The sequence below is a fragment of the Lissotriton helveticus genome, chromosome 4_1 (assembly GCF_964261635.1).
Source record: "Lissotriton helveticus chromosome 4_1, aLisHel1.1, whole genome shotgun sequence".
Classification (NCBI taxonomy): domain Eukaryota; kingdom Metazoa; phylum Chordata; class Amphibia; order Caudata; family Salamandridae; genus Lissotriton; species Lissotriton helveticus.
The window spans coordinates 145,485,705-145,506,703 of NC_136063.1; the positions used below are offsets into that span (position 1 = coordinate 145,485,705).

Sequence of the window (20,999 nt, forward strand, 5' to 3'; positions counted from 1 at the left end):
TACAACCCTTTCTTGAGTGATAACCCATGCCTTTTCTCTCCCTCTCTGCCCATCACTAACCACAACTCATTACTCTTTAGCCAGATTGAGTCCCTCTCCCTGATTCAATGTCCTTGCCCACATTTCTCAGATGCCGCCCATGCCACAAACTTGAAATTCCTCTCTTCAGTTCCCGCAATCCCACCTTTGATTTCCAAACTACTCGTTCCCAGCCCCCCTGACATCACCTACCAATACAAGGACTACGACTATACGGGATTTCTTACTACTGACATCACAATCCATTTGCCTTCTAATTTTTCTTAATGAGCATAACTCCTACCCTACCTGCAAGCTCTTCGGAGCCCCTGCTGCCGTTTATTGAGGCCCTCACCGACGTCCTTTTGGCATGAGGTCCAGGCCCAACACAGGGGCTCCCGTGGACAGGATGATCGCCCGACGCCACTGCCCGGCTCCGGGCGACCCCACTTTCCTCTCTCAACACCCCACCCCGGAGAGCTTGGTGGTCCAAACCGCCACTTCCAAAAGCGCATTCCCTACCGCTCACCCGGAAAGGGAATCCAAGAAGCTGGACCATCTTGGAAGAAGATTTTCTCTTCCGCCAGCTTAGGACTGCGGTCGGTAAACACCGCAAGTCTCTTGGGCCGTTATTCCCACTCTCTGTGGGATACCGTTGCGCAGGTGCTGCCTCAGTGTCCCAAGGAGGCCTGGACAGTGCTCTACCAGGCTGTAGCCGCCGGGAGGGATGCGGTGAAGTTTACCATACATTGTGGGCTGGACACCGCCTACTCTCAGGGCAGGGCCATTTCAACGTCAGTAGCGCTTCGTCGCTACGCCTGGATAAGATCGACTGGTTTTTCAGGGATGTTCAGAACATCTTGATGGACATGCCCTTTGATGGCTGTAGCTTTTTTGGCGACAAAGCAGATAATGCTGTAGAGCGTTTCAAGGCGCCTCTCCACCCGCCCGGTGCAGTCTGCTTTTCGCCCCTTTCGTGGCTACGGCCCGCTACGTCTCCCCCAGAGCCACAGGCCGCAGCAAGTTACCCAACCTTCGCGCGGCCGGGGAGGTGGGAACAACCGTTATGTTTCCGGGGGCCAGCCGGTGGGCCAGCCCACCAACCCCTCCCCCTCTCCCCTCTCTGCAGCAGCCTCCAAACCTTCCTAGTACGACATTTCAGGCCCATCACACGCCAGTGGGCGGCAGGATTCCCCATCACCACCCCCACTGGCGCACCATCCCGTCCGATTGCATTTTAGATCTCTGACGGCACTGCTCGACAATTGCAGTGGTGGCTCCCGAACCAGGATTGGGTCAACGGCAAATCCCCCTCCCTTCCCCAACCAGACCACACAGTGGTGACGGATGCGTCCCTTCTGAGATGGGACGGCTACATGGGAGAGGCGGAGATCAGAGGACTCTGGTTTCCGGCGGAGTCAGAGCTCCACATCAACCTTCTGGAGCTTCGGCGATTCGTCTTGCACTTAAAGCATTCCTTCCCTCACCTCTGCTAGACGGGTGAGTGAGCTTCGGGCACTTTCTTCTAAGCCTCCTTTTCTCTCTGTGCATCCGGACAAAGTTGTCCTCAGGACTCGTCCATCCTTCCTACCCAAGGTAGCCACTGCCTTCCACATTGGGCACACCATCACCTTGCCCACCTTCTTTCCGCATCCTTCGAAGGAGGAAGAGAGGCTCTATCGTCTGGTCCTAAAATGTGTGCTTTCCTTTTATTTGGATCGCACCAAACAGTTCCTTTGTTGGGTACGTGGGCGCCAAGAAAGGTCGGGCCGTACACAAACTATCTCCCAGTGGGTCGTTTTATGTATCAAAGTCTGCTATTGTTTGGCAAAGAATGAGCCTCCAGTGGGGCTGCGTACCCATTCCACCAGGGCGACGGCGGCAACCACTGCTCTGGGACGAAGCGTTCCTCTGCCTGACATCTGTCAGGCAGCTATGTGGGCTTTGTTGCACACTTTTACGAAGCACTACTGTCTTGACATTCAAGTCCGGAGAGATCGCTTCTTTGGCCGTTCTGTTCTCCAGGACTTTCTGCTGTGCTCTTGGTTTGCAGATCCACCTCTGGGGTTGGTATTGCTGGGGTATCTATTCTAAGGTAAGGAATCTATAACTAACGTGTTTCTTTCAGATGAACAAGTTACTTACTTCGGTAACGATATATCTGTAAGAAACATTAGTTAGTTATAGATTCCTTACCGCCCCACCCATCCTCCCCGTTCTGCGAACTGATTTCTAGGTTTAAGATTATCCTTACAGGGCCCAAGGTTTGTGCACAAGGGGTCAGTGTCTTGCATGGCTCTGCGTTTCTGGCACCGAAAGTTGTGTATAGAACTGACGTCACCGCACGAGGGCGGCGTTTAAGTAGCTGCCGCGACGTCATCCCGTCGACACGACTCCAACGATGAACGCAGAGCCGACCAACGCCACCTTCCGTCACGCAGGGGTACTGCTGATGAAAAAACTTTCCGGATCCAGTCTGACGCCTGGAGGTAATTCTACGGTAAGGAATCTATAACTAACTAATGTTTCTTACAGATATATCGTTACCGAAGGTAAGTAACTTGTTCTTCGGGGCCACGCGGGGTGGGAGGGACCAAACACCAGGAGTCATTGGATGGACATCTGGCAATTGATATTGAAAATATTTAGATCCCTTCTGGGTTGTTTTGGTACAGGGGAGATTAACAGAAACCTCGAACTAGGCAAGGCGGTAGGCCTTTGAAGTTTCTAGCGAAGGGATGGGCAATCCATTGTTTATGACTTATTCTCAATCCCTCATGTTTGTTCTTTCTGAAGCCTAATTGCTGTTACCCATACACTTAAGCCTGTTTCAATATAGTAATGTCCTTGGTTGACCCTGTGGACTTCTTTATACTAATCTTACATTCAGATTTATTGTTTACCGATGTTTCATATAGTAAATTGTTTGGTCAGCACATTTTCTTTTCATTTTATGAAGTTAAAAATAAAGAAATGGGTAATCCTGATCCACACAGTGGATGCCAGGAAGATCATAAAGGGCTGGCCTTTTGGGACCTGTAGCAGGAAATTAAATGAAACAAGGTGTCTGGGGTAACATGAGCAGCGCTGGTGTCTTATCACTCGGAAGCTGTGATCTGGCCGAGCCATTATAGTGACATGAGGTGTCTGTTTGCATGGTTGGAGTGGGCTTGCTTCAAAATGTTGATTGTGGATGCTGAGAACTTGTGATGATGGATGGAAGGTTGTTGGCTGTGTGCTGGGCGAGCTCGATTATGGTTGGAATATGGATGGAGCCTTAACATGACCGACCTGCAGTGGCTGTGACCTAATAGTCAGAACCCTCACATGAAATATAGAACTTGCTTCCTACCTGAGTGGCTCCAGACTCCTGTATGAAGACCATGCCCTCCAATTGCAATAGACACCTTACTAAAACTGCAGCTACCGGAATACACTGGACACCTCCTTCCAAATGAGCAGTTGTGTCAATGTCTATGTTAAGGTGTAGGAAAGGCCGAAGTGGCTCCTGCTACATCTGCTTCCTCTGCTGGGCGCTTCTTTTTTTAACTCTGTGTTTTTGTTCTTCCACAGATTTGATGCCTGAAAACTCAGTGGAAGAGAAAACGAAGCTGATCGATCCGAACACTATTGTGGCAGAAATCCCTCAGAAAGGCCGGCCTCCAGTGGCGTGGAGGTGAGCAGCAGAGTCCCTTAGCTTAGGATTAAAGTCTTTTAGGCAATGTTGTGGGGGGCTCCAGCACTCTGCATAGCTCCCCTACTGCATGTTTCCCCCAATACTATGGGTAACCCCAATACTGTATGCATGCCCAGTACTCACTCAACTCCAATACTATGTGTGTGACTTCAATATTGGGCGTGCAAGCCCAATACTGTCGACAGTGCTAGTACTCTGCATGAGGACTGGAGCAAGTCCAACGCTACGTACAACAGCACCTTACACAAATTGAACATTTCTATATGTGCCTTTGCTAAAGTGTGGTAGTCTAGTTTTGTCTCCTTTCTTAGGCCAATGTTGGCTCTTTGCCAGAGGCTGTATTGTAGGCGCTTTAGAAGTGTGTTTTGCTGAAGGCCTATTCTCAGTGATGTGATCATGTAGTATACATATTAATGGAAATACCATCATAAGGATCGTATTTCTCACTTTACGCCTTTCCCACCGACAGTTGTAGCCTCAGATACTTCCATGTGTTTGTCCTCAGTGCACCCTACTCTTCCCCCAGCTGGAAAAAAGTTTCTTTCATATTTTTGTCAAAATTATTGCTCAATCAGGTCACATTGAAGTCTGTATTTGCCAAGTTTAGCATTTTCTTGGCCTCAGAATGGTGAGTTCTGTTCCACTTTTACTCTTTTCCAAAGGGAAAAGAAACACTATTTTCTGTCATGTCTTTGTTTGGTTTGGCTCAATTCCTTATTTCTTCCTCCGTACTAGAGTTTCTTCAAGTTCCCTTGTGCCTCACCGTTGTTTCTTGGTTGTCTTGTCCTGCAGAAAATGAAATTAGTGTTCTTTGTAAGTAATTTCAAAAGTGACATTCAAGCCCTTACCCCCACACTGATGAAACTCCACCGGCTCTCCTTGCACGGCTGCATCTTCTTCTAGACCAAGGTTCTCCAACATGCAGCCCGGGAGCCACTGGTATCTCCCCAGCAATTTGTAATAGGTCACCTGTGGGCAGCCCAACCTCGTAAATTAAGTTTTCGTGTGGTTGAATTAGCAAGGTTTCCAAAACAAAAAAGGATGTACTTAAAAGTAAAATGCTTGTTTTTTCAGAATTGAGGAAGCCGATGTTTTGAGAAAAATACATTTAAATCTAATACTTAAATAGCAATTCCTGCTCCCACTGGGAAATCTTATTACTGATGTTCTTTGGTGGATGGTGGCGTTGTGTATTTGACTGCTGTGGCATATACAGGCATTCAAAATTAAATTCCATAATGCTTTGTCTTTGGACATGATTGCTCGTGACCTTCTCTGATGCACTGAGGTGGTCACTGTTTGTGGTCACTCTTCATAGACCTGTACGCAATGACCACTACTGGAATCGTGTCTGAAATGGTCACTGCTGTAACACTGCTCATTTGTGTTAGTAGCTCAGGATCATTTTCAATAACCATGAGTAGTTCTTACTACAGAAAATGTTGGAGATCCCTGTTCTAGTCCATCTGCATTGACTACAAACCCACCATGAACAGCACCCCTACGTATCTGGTTAACAAACTAACCAACTCCAGCCAATCACGACACATCAACAGTCTAGAGATGAGGAAATGTACAAAAATGAAAACCAGAAAAGAGGCCTTCACCAGCTACACATACAGGGCCTGGATGAAGAGCCCCAAAACGATCAAACAGTCTCTAACTTCGAGAAGTCTCCCTGTTCAAAGAACACTACAACTTAAAACCTTCATTGATTTATTTCCCTTTACTGATTTCTGAAACCCCCCTCACTTTACTATGTGAATAATTGTAATAAAGCGCATGGTTACACTTACCAGTGTGTCCCCGCGCTGAATAAACCACTGAGGAACCCGTCCTGGCCTGTTCCTGTGAGGCGCCCAACTCCTGGGCACCCCCCTGGTGAAGCCAGGCATCCTTAGCGATTAGGGCCGGTGTGGAGACTAAGCAAGCTACTGCCCAGAGTTGCAGCGTGGGACCACATGATTAGAGTAGGCACCGTGCCGAGAATTATCAGGTCCGCGGACATTTGAGCTCAAGACCCTGCCGCGATGGGAATTGAACCCTGGTCCCGGGCCAGACCTCTGCATCAGGGTCTGCCGCTCTAATCAGTGAGCCACACTTCTCCACATGGATGGATTGTGGGTCATAATCTAAGCTGGTAGCCCCATACAGTGCCCTGGTAGCTTTCTGCCATGAAAGTACCTGCATGCGTGCATACCTACTACCTACATGTATACATGAAGGAACCACCCTGAAGCTCCATGCCCCCAGACTGTGGGATGCCCTGTAACCTGGCCTGAGAGCAGAGCTCAAATTTGTATGTTTCAAAAATGACTTGAAAACTTAACTGTTCCATAGTCTCTCTAACTAAACTTTCAGATACTGGAAGTAAAGAGTAAATGGCACCTCCCTTTTGGATTGAAACTTCTCCGGCATGTCCAATGTATGCAAGGAATACACAAAGACATTTATATGTATGTGTTATAGCACTCATGTAGTACTACTTCACATGCTCAAATGAAATACAGAAACGTATGGGCAAAGTCGTGTGTCACACATGGCCAGTCACTGCAAGGTAATCACACTTAAATCACTGGAAGCAGCCAAATAACATTAACATAACGTTAAGAGGTACACCTAAAAAATAGAAGAAAGTAAAAAGAAGTGTCAACTTACTACACATTGCAGACAGCCAAAGAATTCACATACTAAAATGTTTTAAGAAGTTACAAAAGAAAGAACATTAATAGCTTTAGATATTGCAGGCACCCTTACAAATCACATTGCAAATCTGTTTAAAAATAGGTGTAATATAATTCATTTAAAAATGCCATATAACGTAGGATATCTGAGACATTAATACAAATCACACTGCAAACATATAAGCATAACAGATTCACATACTTACATTACAAATATGTAAATTGTCAATGAATTATAAAAAATGACTCATCGAGCACTACTCTGTATACACTCAAAGACACATATAAAATCACACTCGGGCAGATAAACAAAACAACTGCAGCTTATGTTGATACACTACACAACTACAGCTGATGTCTGGTCCCACAACGTTTTTTGAGGCCCAGGTGGAAGATGGCAGAGCAGAGGGTGTGGGTTGAATTTCTATGCTCCTAGCACAAAGGATTGTCTGACGTGTGTTATCGGTGTGCCTGCCGCTGGAAAATATTGACTATTACTGGTAACTCTTGAGATCTAGGCATCCGTCAGACACCATGGTGGGAAGTGGCCCGCTACTGTCATTTTTCCCATCTAGAAGTATTATAACTGGTTGGGTCCTTACCTGATCCAGACACCCAATGGCCTGAACAGTGTTCCCACACAGGCACTGATTTACCAGGACAGCTCCGCGGGTACATTGGAACATGTTAGGACTTTTGTTTGGAAAGTGCAATCCTGTTTGTTTTAGTGGAGGTTTTTTTGGCTCTACACTTTTTCTGCACTTGGACTTCAACCCTAGTACCAGACCGGTACCCAGAGAAGAGATGTTGCTCCAGTCTTCCTACATCAGTATCCTTGATCTCATATAGACCCTTTAGTTGTAGTCCAATAGGATTCCAAAGCTAGAGGGCCTCTGGGGATCCCTGAATAGACCCAAACCAATCTCCAGTGGCTGACGTCTGCCATATGGCTACTCTTAAGAAAAATCTAACTTCTAGAGCTAAGGAGCTATACAAATGTTTGCCATTGGTCCTTGAAGGTGCAACTACCATCTAGTTTTTATGTGTATGTTAATTTTAACTGTTACATCTTCTTACTTCATAATTAAAGTATTGTTTATTTCTAAAGTGACGCACTCACTGGACACTGATATAATTGAGTGTTATTGCCTGTGTCGCACTAAATCAGAGTTTCTAATCCCCTCCATTTCCCGTAGTTAGCCTTGCATGCTGGACTGCGCTACCCCGAGAGAGTCAAGTGTCTTAAATGGGCCATCTAGTGAGTGATGTCATAGTGGGTCCCAAAATCCATGCTGTCATCATTAAACAAGCATTCCAGAACGCCTGTTGATGATTGTTAGAGATTCAGGGCTGGGCCAAGAGCATTGTTTTTGTCTCCACACTGGATGGCCCCTTTAAGGGATTACCTTAGCTGTCTCGTATCAGTGGCCCTGGGACCACAGTGGCTGGGTACAGTATCCACACAGCGCACTGCCCACGACCTCTGACTGCCTCCTAAGCACCTTGTGTGACTTTTCAAGGAGGCTTCTAAGCACCCGCTGTTCACCGCTTAAGATGCCCTCCCCGCAGGGTCCAGGCCAGGCTTCTTAACCTATAGACCTGGCATCCTGTACATGGGCATAATCCAAGCAACCGGCATGTGTTCTTCTAGGCAACCTTTTTACTGTTCTCCTATCCCATGACTTTTGTTTTTTTTCTTACAATCTCGCAAAGCCTGCCTCCAGCCTTGAGGACACGAACTATGGTGTAATGTCGAAGCGTCGACAAACAGCACATTCTATAAGCTGGCTCGCGGAGGAGTCTGACGGCTTTGTGGATGCCAATCTGATATACTGGTACACAGGATCTCATTGAAACCCCTGTCAAGTTAAGCTCTGCAGTAATCCTCGACTCTCCCTTATCCTTGTATCTCATTTTAATTCTATCGCAGCTCAGGCTTTCTCTCCCTGAAATGTCATAAGAGGCTGAAGCAGCCCGGAACACTGGCACACATATGTAGACGGCGATGTTTTTTTTTTGATACCCTAGCCGATCAGTAAATTCACAAATATCTCGGGAAATTTGCATTATGCTTGTTATGCAAAATTCTGGAATTACACCATTACCCGCCACAGCGTAGAATCACGCTACTGTTCGCAGCAAAATTATAGCACAGGTGCATAGGATCAATGCAAACAACCAGTACTCGTATGGCTGTTCTCGTCAATTGGGGTTTTCCTGCAAAAAATCTGCACTACATGACAGATTTGCATTTTGTGTAATTTTGCCTAAATCTGTTTGATCTTCTGGAATTTTCATAGAATTATACAAAAGCAAATTACCCGAATTTCGCACACCCGTACTTCTGTGAGCTTGGCACACTGTGATCTCGAACACTTCTTGAGTTCCTGCCACCGTAACTCAGTGATCACTTTAGACCTTGCTCTTTAGAGAGTTTCACCTCAGTCTGGCTTCTCCACATATCCCTTACACTACCTCAGAGCCCGCCCTCTCCACCCAATGTCCACCACCATTCAACAACCTTCGCCTGCATGTCCACCTTGACCACATCACACCAGTCCACCATCCCCTTTCGCTCTCATGACTTACTGCCCTACAGTGATGTGACCACATGTAATCTGCTAACAGCAGTGAACGTTTGCGTGCTTGTTGAGCAGTTGTGTGTGTCTGTCGTTACGTGGGCATAGACTATATACAGAGAACGACTAACCATTCAAGAGTTTGCCCGTGCTAAATACTTGCAATGCGCTGAAGCTTCTTTGGCTGGGATTCCGCTGCTGGAATGGAATGAATTGATTTATGAGGTTGGCTACTTTTTTTAGGTTCCACTTGGGTGAATACTCTTTTCCAACATCAGATTTTATTAACTTTCGTAAAGGTTAAAACCTATTTTTGTGTTGCTCATTTTATTTTTAGTGAAATGTATGCTTTTTCCATTTATTTTGTAATGATTGATTCCAAGTAACTTTATCATGTGCGAATCCCATCGTTTGGACTGTGTTTTCATCCTGTCTGTGTGGACATATGAGTTGAGAAAAGTATCCCAGAAAGTGCTATGCAGCCATCATAAACGAGTGGTAGGTTAGTCACATGAGCAGGGCAGTTGTTTAGTGTCTAATGCCAAGAAAGAATGCTTCTAAGTGCTCAGTAAGATAGACAAAATAAACCACAAAAAGAAAGGCAGCAAAGTGGAGTTGAACAAAATATGTAGATTACTGAATTGAGTATGTCCACTTTGAACATGTGTTGTAAAGTAAAGGGCCTCTCTGGCTTTTGTGACCGTAGAATGTTCCGAAGCACTTTGCACTTTCCTCCTCAACACATTTTATGATGGTAGGCGGCTCCTCAATGGGAAACAAGGCTTGGTTGTAGATACTGGCCAGCTGTAGGTGTTACTCCTGTGAGTGCTTCCAGCCAGCTTTCTAAAAAGTCGGGTGAGTCCAGCAGAGCACTTAGAGTAGGGTATCTTTGGGCATTTTAAGCCAATGTAGGGTTTTGAAACAGGGAGCTATGTGGATCTTTCATTTGTAGTGGAGATACAGATTATAGTGTCTTACCGTAGTTCGGTGTGGATGGTGCATTGTTTCAGGCGAGTGAGCGCCTATCTCCTCCATCGTTTTCACTGTGATTATTCGTCGATCTTCATTATTATGTCCATGCCTTCTTTGCCACACAGGTACTCCCAGATCTCCTCACTAGAGCTGGACAAGTTCCTGGAAGATGTCAGGTGAGTCCGTAATATTGACACGATAGAACACTGTGTGTAGCTCTTTGACTCAGAGATATCTCCAGTTCCTGCTTCTAAAAGGATCTGTAAGGCTCACCGTCTGAGGGTGCCTTCATCTGATCCTAGGAGTATTTATCCTCAATCCTAAGAAGTTTAGAGAGTGTCCTGAACTTGTAACCTCACTTTCATCCTAGTTCTTGCTCAGTGTCTTGGCCATCTTGTCAAGTGCTTTCAACACATTCACCTGTTCATTCAAGCCTCTCACTTTTACCATAGTCGTCTTTGTACCTGGTAAGGATGCTCACCCTGTAGGTGTTTGATCACATGTACTTGCACATTTCTGTGTCTCACACTTGGCATGTTACTTAGTTATGATTGTACTGTCTCACTCACGAATGGTCTTCTTTGCCAACATATGACTGGTCTAATTGAACAGTCAGTCTTATTACAGGAGCTGCTTTCTCAAGAATGTATTTAACTATTAACACGTTTCGGCCACTCTGGCTGTCTTCCTACCAGGAATGGCATTTACCCACTCATGAACTTTGCTGCCGCTCGCCCCCACGTGCTGCCGAGGGCCCTCTCCCAGTCGCAGGAGGAAGTGCCGCACACCAAGACACCTACTCCAGAACCTGTTGATGTGGAGACCAGAAAGGTAGGCCTATATTGCAGAATGTGCTTACTTCCAGACCCAATGGAGAGAATCAATTAGCAGCACCTTGAGACCCTCACGGGTGATTTGCCGCGCTTTATAATTCGTTGATTGATTGGCCTGAATCCAGACCACAGTCTGGAGTGGTCCTTTAATCTAAGGGCATGACCGTCCGTCCCATTATTTCCTTAGTGTGGAATGCATTGCCTTCAGCTCTGACCTTGCACACCACCCCCAGCCTTTTCGCTTGCATATACTTTCTAGTAATGTGAATATGGCCTGTCTCAATGTCTGGGGAACAAAAATGAGAGAGAGGCATTGTGTTTTGGTGCATAAAGATCCCCTCAGTGTAGGGTGGCCACCTCACTCTATTCCAACACAGACACGGATTCGTATCCTGGGATTTTAACCTGCAAGTCATTGCACTCAGGTGTATTAGTCTAGTCACCTCAATGGAAACAGACTACAACACCCAGAATACTTTAGGTTCTAATATGAAAGCCCTGGAGTGGAAAAGGGTGTCTGTGATGACATTAAGTAAGGCACTCACTCACCTTGAATGAATGAAGGCATTTATATAGTGCACAGCTACTCGACAAGAGTGTCCCAGCGCTTCCGAAGGCCTTCTCTGCGACCCCACTGACATCCCCAAGTGCTGATGTGACAAGATGCTGCTAAGGCATGGTGCTAAAGGAGAGATTATTGATTGACTAAATAGCCAGGTTTTAAGGAGTTTCCTAAATGTGGCTAAATCCGTCACTGATCTCAGTGACACAGGGAGCACATTCCAGGCCTGTGCCCCAAGAAACCTGAAAGAGATGCCGCCCAACCTGGCATGCAATATTCTCTGGACCAAAGCCAAGTTCAGGGATGAGTATCTCAGAGTTCTAGATAGTGTGTAATGGGTAACTCTCCTACTGAGGAACCTCGCGCCGCTCCTGTGGAAGGCCTTAAAAAATAGAACCAGGGCCTTGAACCTTATCTTCTTTTTTACATTTTTTTACTGAAAGCCAGTGAAGAGATCTGAGATGAGTGGACATACGAGTCCCGAGTTTGAGCATGCGAACAGCTCTGGCTGCTGCATTTTGGGCCACCCGCAAGCTTTTGAGCAGATATTCTGGGAGGCCCAGGTACAGGACATTGACACAGTCCAATCCGGAGGTAACCCATGCCTGGACCAAGATTTTCCTACATTCCAAAGACAGGAGTGGAAGGAAATTTCTCAGAATCAGAAGGAGGCCAAAGCAGGTTCCAATTTCTGATTGGACTTTGGCTCTCATGGATTGGGAGTTATCTATCATAATGCCCAGGTTTTGTACCATCTGTTATGGGGCGAGAGAGAGTGACGTATTTTCTGGCCACCAAAGTCTCCATTCCTCCACAGGAGGGCAGCCACAAAAAATGATTTCCGACTTTTCTGGGTTACATTTCAACTGGTTGGTCCTTAACCATGTCAACGCTTATGAGAGGCCCCTTCACTCGGGTATACCTAAATCACTAAGATTTCTAATTTAACCTCTCTTTGGGCGCCTGGAAAAGTAGCCTCTTGCACTCATTCAGTCGACACTCCATGTACGGGCTGCTGGAGGAAGTCCGTCTATTGCTGGCATATTTGAGTGCGAAGATTATTTTACATATGGGATTTCCCAAGACTACAAACTTATTTTATTTATTTTTTATAAATTAAGTGCAATGTTTGTGTCTGGAGTGCTTACCCAGTGCTCTACTACAGGGTGGCTCATCTCAACCGATGTTTTGTGGGGTGGTGATTCCCATTCAAGACTAAACCCTTTACCGAGGTCCACACCAAGGCCTCCGATGCAGGGCAGAGAGAATCCCGAACTGCAGCAGGGAGTTCATACGCCAAATAACTGTGGGGCAGATATTGCCTTCCCGTTTTAATTACAAAGATATTGTAATGTAACTTTTCTATATTAGTAATGCATATCCCAGAGCTCTGTTTGCTGTACGGGTTGTGTGCTGTAGCGTGCTAGCCTGGCCTCTGTGTCCTGCTGGGAGCTGCCTGTGAGCTGTCAGAGAACAGCAATCTGTTTTTGCAACCACTGGCATGGAATGAAGAAGGGCTCTTTGATTTCTATTGGCCTGTGCAGGATTGGGTTTGGGGGTACTTGGTGCCTGAGCATCAAGTGATGGTGCCCTCGCCTGGCTAGAAAAGCTGACAATGAGGTTACCTTGGGGCAGCTTATCTGCAGGGATTCACCTGAGAAGGTGATAACCTGCATATGCCATATGGCACCAGGGTCCAGCACTAACACTATGTGTATTTTCAATCACTGCAGGTATGGTAAACCCTTGCCCAGTTGTAGTAAAAGGGGAGGGTGTCTTTGATATGTCAGAGGCCTATAATCAGACTGCACTTTTTCTTTCCATTTGTGCATGTACTGACAGCAGCCTTTGTTTCTCCTTGTGTATGTGTCAACTGCAGCTTGTGTTTCCCTTTGTGTATGTGCTGACAACAGTCTGCACTACCCCTGGTGTGTGGGCGGACTTTGGTCTGTGTTTCTCCTTACATGTGTGTTCACAGCAGTCTTTGATTCTCCCTGTGTGTGTGTACCAACACTAGTTATTTTTCTTGAATGTGTGCTGACAGCAGTCTTTTGCTTGTCCTTGTGTGTCCTGACCGCCTTCTCTGCTTCATGTGTGTGTATATGTGCATGTATGTGCATGTATGTGCAGGTAGCAGTCTATTTGCAGTGATGTGGGGGTGTCTGTGTTGTCCTGTGTGTTAAAAATTGAGATAATGGAGTGATGTGTCAGTGTATGTATGGGCTGAGTGGGCATGCTGTAGTGTAGAGTGTTGAGTGGATGCTGCAAGAATGTGATGATGCATGGAATATGCCCTCTGTGTGCTGGGTGAAAGCTGGCAATTAACCTTAGGTGGATGGAAGAATGCGCCATAACCGCAGCTATGAGGCTGTAGCTGTAGCTGTAAGAAATGCGTTACTTACCTGTAACAGCAGTTATCCAGTATTGGTGTCTTTCATAGATTCACATGCCTGAATCATTCCCCGTCGTCGAGACGGGAGCCTCCGGTAAATAAAAAAGTAATGTCCTATAGACATACATAGAGAAAATAGGCCCAAGGGTCTCCCCTTAGTGGCCTTTCCTTGTCCTTATGTAAAAAGGACCAAACTCTTACAGTCAGCCAATCAGCTCCGACCTCCCTCTAGGACCTCCCTGGGAGGAGCCCCAGTCCCTCAGATTTTCGTACGCACCCAACTAGGTTGGCGTAATATTGTTAGAGAGGGATGTGAGACCTTCCAGGGGAGGCGGGAGGGTTGCATGTGAATCTATGAAAGACACCAATACTGGATAACTGCTGTTACAGGTAAGTAACGCATTTCTTATCCAGTATTTGGGTGTCTTTCATAGATTCACATGCCTGAATCAGAATAGCTAGCAATCAGATATGCACCTGCGTGATGGAAATGCTCTGTAGTCACAGTAGACAATGCATGTGTCGTCATACAACATGTGGACAGCATAACAGTAACATCACAATAGCAAGGAACGTGCATACCTGGATGGCGGGATGTAGGAAGGCTCACATCACTGAAAGAGATGGCGAAGCACTGCCTGGCCCACTGCCGCATCCTTCTGAAGTTCGATATCCAGGCAGTAATGTCTGGAGAAAGTGTGCGGTGACTTCCAAGTCGCCGCTCTGCAAATGTCCAAGATTGGTACCCCAGCGAACAATGCTGCGGACGTGGACATTGCCCTGGTGGAGTGAGCAGTAACATGTTCAGTTAAAGGCCGTCCGGCCTTGTCGTGGCAGAATGCAATCGCTGAGGATATCCACCTGGAGATGCTTTGCTTCGTGAGAGGCAGGCCCACTCTTAGTCTGCTGTATGCCACAAACAGCTGTGAAGATTTCCTGAGAGCCTTAGTTTTGTCTAGGTAGAATTTTAGGCACCTCTGAAGGTCCAGAGAATGCAGCGCTCTTTCCGCTGCTGTGGACGGATTTGCAAAGAAGGACCTGAGGACAATTGGCTCGTTGAGATGAAAGTCCGAAGGGACTTTAGGTATGAATTTAGGGTTCGGTCTCAGCACTACCCTGTCTTGTCTGAATTGCAGATATGGTTCTTGAATGGACAAAGCTTGCAGCTCGCTAACTCTCCTGGCTGATGTTAGAGCGAGCAAGAGTGCTGTTTTCCAGGAGATGTGTTTGATGGATGCTCGATGAATGGGTTCAAACGGACTTTTCATGAGTTGGTTGAGTACCAGATTCAGTTGCCATGTCGGAGGGACTTTCCGAGGCCTCGGAAAGGATCTGTAGAGTCCCTTCAGGAATTGTTTGACTAGTCTACTGGACCACAGAGAAGGTCCTGTGAAAGTCCTAGTGAATCTAGAGATAGCTGCGAGGTGAACCTTTATGGATGCATGTGCCAGGCCTGACTGTGCTAAATGCAGCAGGTACGGTAGTATTTGTTCAGGGGTGACTGAGAGTGGTCTTAGATCCCGATCCACACACCACATGCAGAACCGTTTCCACTTGAGAGAGTAGGCTTTGTTTGTACTATCCGCTCTCGCTTTCGACAAGATATCCCTGCAGTCCTGCGGGATATTTAGTCCACTGAACTCCCTGTGCTCAGGAGCCAGGCCGACAACTTGAGTGATTGGAGGTTCGGGTGTTGCACCTGACCGTTGGACATTGTTAAGAGGTTCGGGTGCTGCCTCAAACGGATCGGTGACCTGATGGAAAGTCGAAGTAGATCCGAGAACCAGTGTTGTCTCGGCCAGAACGGGGCAATCAGGATTAGGGTACATGGTTCCGCCTTCATCTCCCTGAGGAGCCTCGGGATCATTGGAAACGGAGGAAAGGCGTACGCAAACGCGCTGGACCATCCGATGGAGAATGCATTCCCCAGAGACCCTTGTTGGGGATGCCAGCTTGCGTAGTGCGGACATTTGGCGTTGTCTTTGGTGGCAAACAGGTCGATGTTCGGGACTCCCCATTGAGAGAAGACGTGGTCCAGGGCGTTGTCGCTCAGCTCCCACTCGTGGGAGAGGGATCTTTGCCTGCTCAGGGCATCCGCGATAGTATTGTCTTTTCCGGGGACATAGTCCGCCTTGAGTTGGATCCCGTGTAACACTAGCCAGTTCCAGATTTTCTGCGATTCGCGTGATAGACAGAGCGAACGCGTTCCCCCCTGTTTGTTGAGGTAGTGCATCGTCGTGGTGTTGTCCGTTTTGACGAGCACTGGGGAGTTCTGGATGCGTGGCAGGAATGCCTGTAGAGCAAGATAGACCGCCCTCAGCTCCAAGAGATTTATGTGGAGCAGTTTTTCCTGAGGGTCCCACTTGCCGCTGATTCGAAGATCTTGTAGAACGGCGCCCCATCCTTCCAAGGAGGCGTCCGTGGTGATCACCAGAGGTGTCGCCGGAAGGAGAAACGGTAATCCTACATTCAGATTTTTTCGATTCCTCCACCAAGCTAGGCTTGTGGACATTTTTGGTGTGATTTGCACAATGTCCTCGAAAGAGCCAGTGCTTTGGGTCCATTGGGTTGCGAGAGCTTCCTGCAATGGGCGCATCCTGAGACGGCAGTGAGGGATAAGGAGGATGCACGAAGACATCATTCCCATGAGGGATGTGTAAGTGCGCACTTTGATGTATGGTTTGTCGCCACAGCCGTGGCCAGAGATAGTATCTTGTCCGCCCTCTCCTTCGAGGGAAAGGCCTTCACGCACTTCGTGTCCAGGACAGCCCCTAGGAAGGTGATCCTTGTCGTAGGGGTGGTGCAGGATTTTTTGAGATTGATGGTTAATCCTAGCCTCTGAAAAAGATTGGTGCAGGCGCAGGAGGACGCTGCCGCGTCCTCGGCTGAGGGTGCTTTCACCAGCCAGTCGTCTAGGTAAGGGAAGACTTGGTGACCCAATTGACGCAGATATGCCGCCACCGGAGCTAGGCACTTCGTGAAGATCCGCGGCGCGGACTTGAGGCCAAATGGTAGGACTCTGAACTGATAATGTCGGCCCGCCACCTCGAACCGCAGGAACTTTCTGTGACGCTTGAGGATGGGGACGTGGTAGTAGGCATCCTGGAGATCTAAGGATGTCATGAAATCTCCTTGTTCGAGAGTGCCCAGGATTTCTTGAATCGTCACCATTCTGAACGATTGGCTCCGTAGGAAGGCATTGAGTGCCCGAAGGTCTAGAATGGGCCTCCACTTGTCCTCTTTCTGTTTTACAAGAAAGAAGTGTGAATAAAACCCCTTCCCCTTCTGGGATGCTGGAACTCGTTCGATTGCTCTTTTTTGTAGCATTATAGCGAGTTCTAGGGTAAGGAGCCGTAGATGTTTGTGCGTCCGCCTTTTGGGAGGTGTGTTGGGAGGTCGGGACGTGAACTCGAGAGAGTGTCCGAATCTTATAATTTGGAGAACCCATCGGTCCGTGGTGATGTGTTGCCAATTGTCGAGGAAATGGGTCAGCTTTCCTCCAATTTGAAAGGATGTAGAGGGTGGTGGGACTGGCTGGAGTAATCGGTCACTGGCGTCCGCCAGTGCCCCTTTTGGAATTCCTGCCCCTGAAGGTAGATCGTCCGTATGAAGATTGACGGGCTTGTTGTTGTTTATGTTGGTACTGATTTTTGTTGGCAGAGGAATACGAGGACCGGTTCTGGTAGGAACCGCGATAAGAGGACTGACCTCTGGATCGGTTCCCTCGAAAGGACTGGTTCCGGGACTGTAACGTGCCTAGCGCCCTTGCAGTGTCGGTGTCCTTCTTGATAGTTTGCAGTGCCTCGTCGATCTTGTCCCCAAAGAGATGCTGGCCGTCGAAGGGCATGTCCAGCACCTTCAATTGCACTTCCTGGCGGAACGACGTCGCCTTCAGCCATCCTTGACGGCGTAGCACAGCCGCTCCGGCTAGTTGACGGAAGCCAGTCATGGCTGCATCTATCGCGCAGTCAATTATTTCCGCCGCCGAAGATTGACCTTCCGACAGGAGAGCCGTGACCTCCCCCTTTACGGCATCAGGCAGTTCCTTCAGGTATGGGGCTATGTCCTCCCAGAGCTGGCGATTGTAGCGCCCCAACAAGGCAATGGAGTTTGCGATCTTGATGTTCATGGCCGACGTGGACGTGAATCTCTTCCCTATCGTGTCCAGCTTCCTGCCTTCCTTGTCCGGAGGAGCGGACAGTGGGGAGGAAGGGTTGCGGGAGTGTTTCTGGGCCGCCTGCGTGACCACCGAGTCAGGTTTTGGGTGCCCGTTGAGGCAAGCCGCCGCCTTAAGTGGGGCTTTATATTTTTTGTCCAGGCGCGGAACAACCGCAGGCACGGAAGCGGGTGTCAGCATCAATTTCTTGCCCTGTTCCCACAAGAACTCTATGATTGGAATAGATTTGGTTGCCTTTTGTGTCTGCTCTTTGAAGTCATGCAGGAAGCAGTCCGTTTCCGTTGATTCCACTACCATATGGAATCTCTTCGCTGCCCGTTCCACAAGTTTGTGGAAGCCTGCTATGTCCACAGGTGGCGAATCCGCCTGTCGCGGTTCAGGTGAAGCCGGGGATGGCGCTACATACTCGTCATCTCCATATTAGTTATCTCCATCCTGGTCCGAGTGGACCGAGTGGACTTCCTGGACTTCTCCTTCCTCCAATTCTTCCTCCTCCTCGTCGTCGTCCGAGGAGTCCATCACCTGAGGCTGGGTCTCACGGTGGGGTTGGGGTTGAGTTTGAGACCGTTTTGGGGCAGACGCTGGTGTATGGTCTACCGGTGTCTGATGACCACTGTCCGCATCCGGGAATCTTTGCTTGTAGTCTTGCACAAGGAACCGCAGGTCATTGACCAGAGTTGCCGGCAGGCATATCATGGGGGTGACCTCCGTGCGGACACTAGTGTGGATGGAGTGTTCCTGAAAAGTTAGGTCCTCCTGCTCCTCATCTGTGCTTTGGCACTTGACGTTGAGGTCCGAGATGGAGGTAGCTGGACCCAAGTGGTCATCCTCTTCGGACTCCTCACTTTGGAAGATGTCGTGAGGTGGTTGCATCTCCACTTTGCTCGGAGACGTGGTTTCCGGGGTAATTTGCGTTTTTCTAGACTTGCTAGACGCAGTATGCGTTCCTGTCGACGTCGAGTGCGTCGTCGACGGCGGTGGCATGAGGGTCGGCATCTCTACTAGGTCGGATTTTTTCCATGGTTCCGATGCCATCTCCGACGACGAGTCTTCTTTCGTCGTCGACGACGACCCCTTCGTCGACGATAACTTCGTCGACGACGACGGTTCCTTCGTCGACGGTTCCTTCGTCGACGGTTCCTTCGTCGACGGTTCCTTCGTCGACGGTCCCTTCGTCGACGGTCCCTTCGTCGACGACGACTGGTCCTTCGTCGACGGTCCCGTCGTCGACGGTGTCTTCGTCGACGGTGTCTTCGTCGACGGTGTCGTCGTCGACTGCGTGGACGACTGTACCTTGGTCGTCGACGACTTCGATGACGATGTTGTCGTCGTCGGTACCTTCGTCGACGGCGAGCCCGCCGTCGACGGTGTCTTCGTCTGTGAGTTCTTCGACGACGGTGGGCTCGTCAGTGACGATGCCGTCGTCGATGGTGTGGTTCTCGTCGTCGACAGGGTCTTCGTCGTCGACGACGATTGCAGTAATATAATAGAGGAAACAGGTCTACCTGATGATGTTGAGGAAGTAGTCGTCGTCGTCGATGCTGAAGGCGATGACGCTGATGTCGTCGACACAGTGGTAGTGACAGAGGTTGTTTTGTGGGTCTGTCTGGTAGACGATGGAGCAGGTCTTTTGAAGGTGTGATCAGCCTGAACAGACACTGAAGATGACGTAGATCTCGCCTCTGAAGACTTTTTTGTCTTCTTAGGAGGAGTGTCTGAGGGGCCCGGGGAAGATACCCTAGGCCTCTTTTTAGAGACTTCTGAGCTTTTGGAAACACTGCTCTCAGAAGATTCAAGATTGTCTCTAACCTTCAGCCTGTCCAGCCAGATGAGAAGGCGTCCTTCCCTGTCTCTCACAGTCTTTTTAGGGAAAGACCTACAGATCCTGCAGTTGTCCGAGACATGATCTGGGTAAAGGCAGTACAAGCATAACTCATGCTTATCATCCACATGGATCCTCTTCTTCCCACAGGAAGAGCAGGCCCTGAACAGGGCTTTCTTCTGTGACTCCGACATGGAAGAAGTTTGTGGAAAGAAGCCACTTACTGCAAACAGTGTAGTGAAGAATCCTTGAAGGTTTGAGAGCGAGGAATCACTTTTGAAGAAAGTTTAGATGAGTATAAGTAATCTTGAGCAGAGCTCAAGCTGGAGACTCCCTAGCACAACGTGCGGTAGAAAATCTGAGGGACTGGGGCTCCTCCCAGGGAGGTCCTAGAGGGAGGTCGGAGCTGATTGGCTGACTGTAAGAGTTTGGTCCTTTTTACATAAGGACAAGGAAAGGCCACTAAGGGGAGACCCTTGGGCCTATTTTCTCTATGTATGTCTATAGGACATTACTTTTTTATTTACCGGAGGCTCCCGTCTCGACGACGGGGAATGATTCAGGCATGTGAATCTATGAAAGACACCCAAATACTGGATAACCTAAGGTCCTAACATGAAATAAAGATCAACACTCATACTCGCATCACCCCCGACTCTTGCGAAGTCCCTGCCCTCCAACCACAACTCTGTCCTTGTGTGTGCTGTCCGATTGTCTCCTTGTGTACCTCCTGGCCGCAGTCATTTCATACCCTTGAGTAGGTCCCTGCAGCTGTCTGTGCCACTCATTGTATGTGTTGGCAGCGGTCTGCACTTTCTCTTCTACATGTGCTGAAAGCTATCCGTGCTTACCTTGTGAATGTGCTGATAGCTGCTGTCCCTCCCTTGTGAATGTACTGACTGCTACCTGTCCTTCCCTTGTGAATGAACTGACCGCTGCCTGTCCTTCCCTTGTGAATGTACTGACCGCTGCCTGTCCTTCCCTTGTGAATGTACTGACCGCTGCCTGTCCTTCCCTTGTGAATGAACTGACCGCTGCCTGTCCTGCCCTTGTGAATGTACTGACCTCTGCCTGTCCTTCCCTTGTGTATGTGCTGACAGCTGCCTGTCCTTCCTTGTGTATGTGCTGACAGCTGCCTGGCCTTCTCTTGTGAATGTACTGACCGCTGCCTGTCCTTCTCTTGTGAATGTGATGACAGCTGCCTCTCCTCCTGTGAATATGCTGACAGCTGCCTGTCCTTCCCTTCATGTGCCGACAGCTGCC

General features: G+C 48.3%; 1 protein-coding gene across 2 annotated transcripts in view; it reads left to right on the forward strand.

Annotated features, from left to right (window-relative positions):
- NRBP2 (nuclear receptor binding protein 2) overlaps positions 1–20,999 on the forward strand; it is a 383,035-nt gene that overhangs the window by 290,876 nt on the left and 71,160 nt on the right. For both annotated transcript variants that reach the window (XM_078686579.1, XM_078686580.1), the window contains exons 12-14: positions 3,592–3,694; positions 10,076–10,126; positions 10,646–10,781. In XM_078686579.1, the coding sequence (XP_078542705.1) occupies positions 3,592–3,694; positions 10,076–10,126; positions 10,646–10,781 (290 nt within the window). The remainder of the gene's footprint in view (positions 1–3,591; positions 3,695–10,075; positions 10,127–10,645; positions 10,782–20,999) is intronic.